This window comes from Brienomyrus brachyistius, chromosome 10 (assembly GCF_023856365.1).
Source record: "Brienomyrus brachyistius isolate T26 chromosome 10, BBRACH_0.4, whole genome shotgun sequence".
NCBI classification, from domain to species: domain Eukaryota; kingdom Metazoa; phylum Chordata; class Actinopteri; order Osteoglossiformes; family Mormyridae; genus Brienomyrus; species Brienomyrus brachyistius.
In genome coordinates, this window is record NC_064542.1 from 28,314,619 (window position 1) to 28,324,564 (window position 9,946).

At 44.5% G+C, this 9,946-nt stretch overlaps 1 protein-coding gene across 1 annotated transcript; it reads right to left on the minus strand.

The window, feature by feature from the left end:
- Positions 1-523: 523 nt before the first annotated feature.
- On the minus strand, positions 524-5,333 carry lman2 (lectin, mannose-binding 2). Its single transcript, XM_049028276.1, has 8 exons — positions 5,071-5,333; positions 4,781-4,899; positions 4,560-4,677; positions 4,359-4,441; positions 2,834-2,995; positions 2,616-2,730; positions 2,170-2,289; positions 524-1,918 (listed from the first exon to the last, which is right to left on the minus strand). The coding sequence occupies exons 1-8, from the start codon at positions 5,249-5,251 to the stop codon at positions 1,758-1,760; spliced, it is 1,059 nt and encodes a 352-aa protein (XP_048884233.1). The 5' UTR covers positions 5,252-5,333; the 3' UTR covers positions 524-1,757.
- Between the last annotated feature and the right edge of the window lie 4,613 nt (positions 5,334-9,946).

Genomic DNA, 9,946 nt, shown 5'->3' on the forward strand with positions numbered 1-9,946 from the left:
ACATGCAGCGAGAATGCGTTTCCCGCAAAGGTATTTGAGCTAAGGACGTCTGCACCTGTTGGCACAATTATGGTGGCAGTCCCACCTCCAGGGTAGTGCCCACGACCGGAGTAAGCTTTATACGTACTTAATGATGTCATCAACAGGTAATTACCCATGTCAGCAGCGGCTTCTGTAAACGCACTATGGGTTAAATACCTTTGGTGAACCCAAAGTCTAATGGGGAGGACAGGGTCCTAAACGCTGGTTGGTTGGTGCACAAAACCTGCAGTGAGCAATTTCATGTGGATTTGCATCCAGCAGGTTAGTAAGACCTCAAAATCACAACTATATCCATCAATAGCCACCATTTGGGTTAAAAAAAAAAACCCACATAAAATGCATTTTATAATAGATACATACATAATAGGAATGAGAAGTAATAACTTACCCAACAATCCAACCGAATCAAGAAAAAAAAGCACTCATTTTTTTAAAGGCACAGTATATACAATATAAAATAAAGTTTAAAAAGACAAACCAATGAATCAAAGTTAATTTATTACATTGGAACCCAACAATAGAATCATTTACACAACAGCCTTCTAGCACTCCGGTTAAGTATGTACTCTGGAAATTCTCATGACCATGTTTTTGGTAAAAACAGGTTTCAAAACTATGCAAGGACTGATTTTTGACTGCTATAGACAAAGGTAAAATCTGTATGTTGTGAGATTCCTTATGAAGGTTTCCGACACCATGAAAAGCAGCTACGAACTTTGGCAACAGTTTCATTTTACACCTTTATATATTAGTTTGCAAATTGGCCTCCTGGATGGTTCTTCCTTAAAACAGAAATCAAATTGCAGTGCAGACTTGCTTTAGGTGGAAAAAAAAATCATCTTCAATACTGAACATCTTCAAAGGGTTTATAAGCAACTGGCACCTGTCATGTAATAAAGGACTATTACACTCCAGTGAAGCAGTTTCACCCCCCGACAGCCAGAGTCACATGTAGAGTGTCTAGAAAGATGCAGCTAACCCCAAGGGTGGATGAAAATGACTGATGGATAACAGCATTCGTACAAAGGCTCCCGCGGTGAGGTCAGCAAATGGGATAAGTGTCCCAGACAACAAACGTCGCCGAAAGTGGGTTGGGGGCTCATTCTGTCCAATACTGCCAGTGCTGTAATGTGCCACGGTCCATTTTCACTTTCACCTGAGGAACGTCATCCTGGCTCCCCTACCTCTCCCTCACCGTAAATAAAGAGGAAAAAAAAGAAACAAATGCCTACATAGTTTCGAGGTAAACAAAAACGATCAATGTCATTTAAAACCTAGAACGATCAGAAACGAAAACCCCCTGGCGTAAACAAGTGCATTCAGAAAGCGGAGATTAGAAAAATATATAAACAAAAAGGACATTTTTTATGCAGCTCCCTGGGCAGAAATGTCAGCCAACAGGACCGATCATTTCCTTCCCACTTTTGTTTACAGGTCTCCAAATATGGATTTTCACTTTTTATGTTGCTGCACCCCTATGAAAAAATAAAGAAAAGCAGCCCCTCTTTCACACAGCCGTGCTTATCGCGGCGTCACCCAGCTCTCAAGTTCGACACGGGGCTCCAAGCCACTTTCAGCACAGAAAACATCTCTGCGGTCGCCTCCATCCAGGACTTCAGAGATACGAACATTAGGATTTCACACGACCTCCAGCTATTCACATTGATCTCCGCAGCACGCGCTGCCCCCCTCCCCCGCCCCAGAAAGGCCATCCTCTAGTAAAAGCGTTTATTCCTCTCCTGGCGTTTCTGGAAGACAACGGCGCCCACCACAGCGCACACCACGATGCCGAGAAGCGCGCACAGCAGCAGCAAGAACACCTTCCAGCCAGTCAGCGGGGTGCTGCGGAAATTGCCAGTCGGGTCGTCGATGTTGTCTGCGGACGGAGGGAACAGGGGGCAGAGTTACGAGTCCAGATATTTCATTCATATCTAGGCTTCATTCGGCACCTTCTAGAAGCTTGTAAGCACATGCAGTGAATCCCAACAATTAACCCCACATATGGCCAGCAGCATGCATTTTACGGGCCAGCTTTGTTTTATCACTGAAGGTGCGTGAAGGTTCATGCAAGCATGGAAACCCAGCATCCGCTGCCCTGTTATCTGCAAGCGTCCCGCATCTCGGCACCTTTGGGTGACTTCAGCAGGCTGACGCTGGGCTCTATCTTTGTCCAATCCTGGCTGTCCTCCTCAGGAGTGTGCTCTACCATCAGCTGGTACAGCTTCATGGAGATGACGTCATGGTTATCTGTGACACACATACGCACAGGGTTAAAAGTCAAAGTATCTTTTCAGATCTAGTGCACATCTACTCTGGGGTCAAATTGACCCCAATTTTGACAGTGAAGCAGAATAAATAAATGCAATAAATAAATAGATTCAAATAGAGAATTAGATTTAGACTATTCAACAGTTGAATAACCTGATGGAAAAAAAAAAAAAGACTGTCCTGCTGGGAGGCTGCAGAACTTCCTGCCAGACAGTAGAGCAGAGTGTTCCCAGCCAGGGTGGTGTGTGACACAGCTGGTTAGGAACGAGGTAGACGTACAGCAGGCACCGGGGAGAGGGTCTTACCAGCCAGGTCCCCAGTGGCGGCAGAAGCTCCAAAGTAGTACCCGGTGGGCATCCGGACACCCGCGATGTCGATGCACTCCTTCCATTCGTTCTTGTCGTCGATATCGATCATGATCTGATGTTCAAGTGAAAGGAGATGTGAGGTCTTTGGGGACGAGGTCCGGGGAAAAAAATAAAAGACTGAAGACATAGAAGCAAGGGAAGGCCAGCGCGCTCACCGTCAGACGGCCCTTTGAGTAGCGGATAGCCAGGTATGTGTCGTGGTCCTTGTTGCGGATGTCGGCGGAGCAGCCACCCAACTCAGAGGGCCGTCCATCCTTGCTGTGGTCGTAGGGCTGGGAGCCATTGTTCACCATGGCTGAGATGTAGGGGAAGGACCGCTGGGGGTTTCAGAAGCAGAATTACAATCATTTATCTGAAAAGCAAATACTTCTAGAAACAAGGAACCTACATTAGTGTCGTTTAAAACAGTTATGGACAATCTTTTTTTTTAGATATGTTTAGAAAAGGGAGATGTTATTTACCACTTTTGTTTCGCTTAGAGTTTGATATCATTTAGTTTCCCTTTTTTATTTAAGGTTACGGTTTCTCTTTATTATCATTTATTTTTTATTATTCCTAATTGAACACTGTGTGGTCCATTTTGGTCTGACAGCTGGAAAGGGAGAGGGTGGAAGATTTTTGTGCTATAATCTCCCCTAGATGGACCATAACACAATACAGCCTTTTGCACATAGTAAATAATATCCACAGATGGAGAGACCCCTGAAAGTAGGACGTTAGAGGGTGTTTCGCTTAGTGTGACAGCTGCAGGAGAAGGGGCGGCTTAGCGTGACGGGTGGGATCAGTGTGGCATTCGAGCATCAGAGGAGGGGGCGGGCAATAGTGTAAAGACTCTGCACATGAATTTACGGATCCTGGTATGTTTTCCGGGTGAGTCATGTTTGCACTGGAAGCTTGTAGGACGAGTTTATATTGACTTTCAAAGTGAAGTTTGCGGTCAAAGTGCGATGGCCAAACAACTGGCATCAAGCAAAAGACAAATGTAGTGAAATAAAGCAGAAAGTGTTGTTTAGTCTATGGATGCACAGCCGGTGCACCAGGCTGCAAAGGTGACATTTACCAAGCTGCTCAACGGCAGCAGATCAGACTAAGCGCAGGGGGCCTCCTGGTTACAGCGTGGAGTCTTCATAGGGGCAGACTACAGAAAGCCAGTGCTGGCTATTTCACGGAGCTGAGCTGCGCACGACAACATTAAATAAGGTTCGGACATATTTTCCAGGTGGTGTTGACTTAACCTCAAAACGGAAAAACTATTCCATTAATAATGATTAACTCTTCTGCTGACATAAAGACAAAGGATGTGACAGACTCATATTGGCAAATAAAATTCCTCAGAGAATGGACAAGTATAAATGGTAGCCTAAATGAGTCAACTGGTACTCATGTAAACTCTTTCATTGAATGTAGACAAATCTTCAAAATTCATTAATTTAGATGCTAGAAATATACATTATCAGCTACAGGCGTGACACAGATATTTCTGTGGAATTACGCTACAAATTTATGAAAAAGGTCTTTATAAAACCTAAATAACAAACGCAGTGAAAGTTTGTTTCCACACACAAACAGGAAGCAAAGTCAACTGACAAACTTACATCAGAAGCTTCATTATTAGTGTTTATTAAGACTGCTAAACAAAGGCTGTGTTTCCAAACATAAGTCCCTAGAGACAGTACTTACATCCATCCCATGTTGGTCATTGCGAAAGGTGTCCAAAAATATGGCCAGGCCAACAAAGTGGTCTTGGTTTCCAAAGATGGGGCCTGAGTGAAGGCAGAGACAGTGTTACAAGTAAAGAGAAAAGTCGTGTAACGTAAGATCCCTGCCACAGGACCACAGCTTTTAAAGCTAAACGGCTCAGACGGCTATTTAATAGATTACCGGGCTGCAGCCTGTCTTTTGTGTACCAGAGGGCGATGCCGTCGCCATGGAGATTCTTCTTCCCAGAGCCGTGCACTCTGAACTGGACGTGCATCTCCCAGTCCTTGAGAAAGCATGGCTGCAAAGCAGAGAAACCCATGCTGATCAGCCCGAACCGCAGGAATCGCTTCATCATAATTGGACGCAGTCAGGTCGCCTGAGTTTATGAGCGCATTGCTCACCACCGTGTTCCAGATGGAGCCCTGTTTGCTGCGCTCGTCCGGGGTCAAGCGGACATACTGGCTGGTGACTAGCGTGCTGCCCCAGAAGTCCCACTGACTCGACGGGCTTGTTCCGACACCTGCAGAAATGCAACGCGGTGGTGTAAAGCGCAGCTCAATGGCAGAGCGACGTTGCAAATAAGGTCTACCTAATATGCGGTTACAGGTCGTCAGCTAACTCCTTTCATGAACAGTCAGACCCAGACGCAAATAAATGTAGAGCACCGTGCCGCCTGACAGAGGCTACTAACCCTGGTACGGCTTGGTCAGCGAGTGTTCCCGTTTCATGTGTTCGCTGTTTCCATCCGTGATATCAGCACGGACCGGCAAAACCACCAGAAGCACAAGCACACAGCGCAGACCCATCATCGTCCTCTTAAAGCAACCCCGAACCTGAGTGCGAGCTATTCCTCCGTTCTTTGCTGACGCCATCTTCCAGGCCGAGAATCTCAGTAATTTCCGGCTGGTTGCTCTGTATGTCCCTCTGAGTAAATGCCCCCCGGAAACATCGGCAGTGAGCGGGAAGGTTCTTATAGACACTGCTACCCTGTTCACTCACGGCCCATTTGTTGCTCATTAAATTCAACAAGACCAGTGTCACCACCAGCAGGATGCATGTTAAGTGAAGCAAAATAGAACTGATCCTGGTAGAGAATGTATGGTGATGAAATGACACCGAATAAAGGTCTTCATCCTGTGTGTAGGGCTGTTGTAATACGGACCAAATTGACTGTAGGATCGACGTTTTGAGACCAATCGGTGACACGCACATAATACCGCTTTGGGACGGAGTCGAACCCTTAAAGGGAAAGTAGTTTTGCTCATATGGGACTTGTTCTAATTATGCTTTAGTATAAAAATCGTGCCAGCTTCTGTTCTCGACCTTTTGAATGAGTACATCCATCAGTCTATCACTTCATGCCTTGTACAGGGGAGCAGCGAACCCAAAACCAGGGTACATTGGACGTAGTCACAGGATGTGGATGCACACTGAATTACATCTGGAGTTACAAATAAAACATCGTAAACCCCTTAACCTTTTTATTAATTTATACAAAAAAAATGTCGTAACTCGTCGTAGCAATGGAAAAAAGAAGAAATAATTAGTGTGTCGTTCCTCTTCCTTGATGTCTGAATTTGTTTTATATTTTTCATTTTACTTAGCATAAAAATCGACCCAAAGGTGCAAATATCACCCCAGAACTGCTATTATAATTAAACTAAGCAGAAACTGAACTGGACATTTGAACTGCTAGTTCAACGTTTCTCATTAAAGACTTCCCCAAAGAAATTTGTATGAACGTTTGTTTTATCTTCCACTCGATGTATAAATTATTCTGCCACCACTGGTCAGGTGCAAAATCATATCAAAAGAGTTCAGAGGTCACAAGGGACCTCATTATTTAGGGAAACAAGCACCAGGTCCTGAATGGGAGACTGTGTTGTCTGTAGGGAAGAGCTTCCGGCACTGGAATTACGTTTAATCAGTCATCACATGTTTTCTGCCAAGGTTACATGCAAATGGGGAACGCTTAGATCCGAGAGCTGCGTCAGCTAAGGGCCCAACAGTGATTGATGATTACTCTGCCAACCAGAGAATTTAAACTCACAGTCTTTCAGATACAGCCAGAGATCTCCGACCTGCTGAGCTATACATCACACTAGGAACGGATCTTGGTTCTGGTTCACCCTCAGAATCAGATCATCAGATCATCTGACAGAAATAGAAGCCCAGCAGAGGGAAAGGAAGATCACTGATAATGAAAGATTTTCGCTTTTGCTGGTCCTGGGGGAGAAGCACATAGCTGGGAGTCGGAGCACCGTGACAAACTGAAAGCAAACCTTTATTTGTTATTCCCAACTTTCAATGCATTCTAATAACTGTAAGAGGATCCTGATACGTCGATGCGACAAAGATCCGTCAGTTTTCTATTTTAAAACAAGCTTAATTTTATTTTAATAAAACGAAACCATGTCAATTCGTCCAGTAGGTGTCACTGTAATGTAAGTTAAAGGGAAGTTTGACACAAGCTGCACTTTTGGACTTGACTGAAGTTGGGAAATGATAATGTGGATGACATAAATACAAGAGGCCTCTTAAAATAAGAAACCTAAACTGCAACATAAGACTTCGAATGGAATTTTAAATGAAAGTCTTGGCAATAAACAAAGTTATATTTGTAGTTAAGATGGACTGATTTGTAGAGACAAACATTCAGGCTATTGATTACACTTCTCTCCAGTACCCTTCCTAGCTTGAGCGAGATTTGTTTTTTTCATTCTGCTTCATTTTAACATCAATAAATATTTACCTCAACAGGAAAACAGGCACTACATGTTTCCGTAGTTTAAAACAATCCAGGTATCAATATCTCAAATAAAAAAAAAAGTTTCCTAAAATTCCTAAAAAGGCTCCTCTGTTCTAATACAAAAGACTTATACACCATTCATATGCAGTCTGATAGTTTACATGAAATATCAATACCACCATCATCATCCTCAACAACAACATGGTGCTTTGGTTCCTGTGTCCTGCAGTCCGATTAGTATTCTCACACATTAAAATCAGAAATAAGTGAAATGTGAAACTACCCGATGGGCCGTCTGACGCCATGAGAATGAACTGCACCAACAGAGTCGAGGTAAACACTGATAGCTGACATTACTCTCACAATCCTGAGGTGCTGTGCTGGTAATAAAGCTTCTTACTGAATGGTTCTGAAGACTCAGGCCCGATGTGGGGATTAACACTTATAAACCTCCACTCAGGTGGAGCTGCAGCAGCTTCAGAAACATTTCTGGTTACAGCTCAGCTCCTGTCACATCTACGCTGCCCTGCTGCTCCTCGCCTCTGATTGGACCTTGACAGCCTGTCAGGTCCATCAGCTACGGCGCACCTGTGCTCAGAAAAAAACCCAGAGAAAATAGAAAGGCCCCGATTTGCGGCTGGAAAGAAAATTACGGTATGGAAGCAAGGACACGCCTATTGGGTATAGCAGCTGATCAAATAATTCGCAGGTTAAGAAGGAAGGTCAGGAAAGTGAAGCTGTGAGGTACGATTTACAGGCTGCTGCTTTTCAAGCCGGGCCACTGAGAGGTTCGGCTTGACCCGCGTAACTCCCCCTTGGTGAGCACTAATAAAATGAATCCACTCTCTGCTGTCTGGACCATGAGTCAGTGATCTGCAGCACAGGCCAAGCACAATAGCTCGCCAGAATAATGAAAGCTTTGCGTGAGTCACATTACGTTCAAACGTGATTAGGAAATACTCGGCAGTCCATGAAAGTCGGTAAATACGCACTAAATGTGCGCAAATACACACAATGAATGTGTTTCCTGAGAAGTTAGAATTACGTTGACAGTTTTCAGAGGGTAAGTAATGGGTAAAACTGTTTGTAGAAGAACACGTTTCTGTTCGGCTTCACACGGGGGGGGGGCTGGGGTATGTTTTTGGGACCCCACTCAGAAGATCTCTTTGGGCCCCCACTCCAACTCTCGTGTTGGTACGATGTGGACGTTCATGCTAATTTAGAAACAATGTGGATGATTATGATGTTGATGGAGCATTTCAAATGCCTAATCATGGTGACCAACTGGATGTTGGGGGTTAGGGTAAACTAGTCTTAGATAAATGGGACACCCCCAAAAAAAAGAGATGCCCCAAAATCTCTGTGCCGTCAACAACAATGAAGTCAGATGGACTCACTTTCGTGGGGCTCATCTTACCATGAACGCTGCCACAGATGGTAAATCATTTGTAGGTGTCCAGTCCAGATCTCACCAAGTGACTCCCATTAGCAGCTTCCAGGAGGACTTTTTAGGGGGCAACACTTTCCAAGCCTTGCAGACTTCTGCTCTTTTATTTATGAGTCACCTTGTGTTTTCAAAGTAACGATCTGAAATTTTGCCCAGGGAAACGGTTTTGAAAGCACAGCAACAATCATATAAAGTCTCCTAAATCAAGTAAATGTTGAGAAAAGCTGTTCTCCAGTGAAAATACCTGTTTTATTATTTATATTCTTCTTGATTGAGGAATCCGTAGAGTGAGTAGGTAATATGTCATAGGGATGTATGATCTTTGCTGACTGAGGTCTCTAGCTGTCATTTCAGAGAGTTTTATGTGCGACCTGGGACCTTGAGTGAGAAGCAAGATGACTTCAGTATCTCCTGGCCTGCAGACTCGGCAGCCTGATGACAAATCCACGTTGAAATAAAATTAAACACAGGAGCTGCATGCAGTCACACGCATGACCCAACTTCCAACAAAAAGTCAGTGATTCTTGCCAGGTTGCTGCAGGTCAGGGAATAACTTCAAACAGTAGGATAAGTTGAATGTAGCAATATGACATCTCCATGGGATCAAATCCCGCCTGAGGTTTTGTGTTTGCATGGGTCTCCCCTGGATTACTTCCTGCAATCCAAAAACATGAGGTAAGCAAACTGGCATTACTGAGTGTGAGTGTCTGTGCGCCCTGCAATGGACTGGCATCCAATTTAGGGCTCGCTGGTTCCCCTCCCTGGCGCCCTTTGATACCTGGGACAGACTTCATGCTCACAATGACCCTGAACTGGACATGCAGTCTAAATAGCTGCATGTGATATAGAAGGAGATGACGGTGTAGACAGTCTCAGGTGAAAACTGACCAAGCCTCGGTTTGTTTATAACAATTAACCCTCACTATACAGTAAGCTAAGTCAAATTAATGTTTGGGTGCTATGCTCCGTTTCTTGCAGGCAAAAATAGGAGCAGTATCAGAGGATGAGAACATACCTGTCAGGCACCTGATCCTTACTAGCTTTTGTCACAGGTCCTAAGTACTCCTCATGCAGGCCTGAAGTGTTTCCAAAGAAACTCATTTTCAGATGTTTGTGGAGATTGACAGCTGATCTGGTGGTTAATAAGGACATTTATTTGCTTGGCAAATACTTTTATCCAGAGAGACTTACAACTGGAAAAGCAGGGTCAGCCAGTCCCTGGAACAATAGGGGTTAAGGGCTTGGCTCCAGAGCCCAACAGTGACATCACTCTGCTGAGCCTGGGATTTGAACCAGTGGCCTTATGATCACAGGCACAGCATCCTAACCCACTGAGGTCAGGCCAGGCAGTTTACGGTATTATCACCTGAC

Coding starts and splice junctions, on each gene's coding strand:
- lman2 (XM_049028276.1), bottom strand. CDS start 5,251: ATGGCGTCAGCAAAGAACGGAGGAATAGCTCGCACTCAGGTTCGGGGT. Junction 2,996..4,358: donor ATGACCAACATGGGATGGAT/GTAAGTACTGTC, acceptor TGAAACCCCCAG/CGGTCCTTCCCCTACATCTC. Junction 2,290..2,615: donor CGCCACTGGGGACCTGGCTG/GTAAGACCCTCT, acceptor TGTGTGTCACAG/ATAACCATGACGTCATCTCC.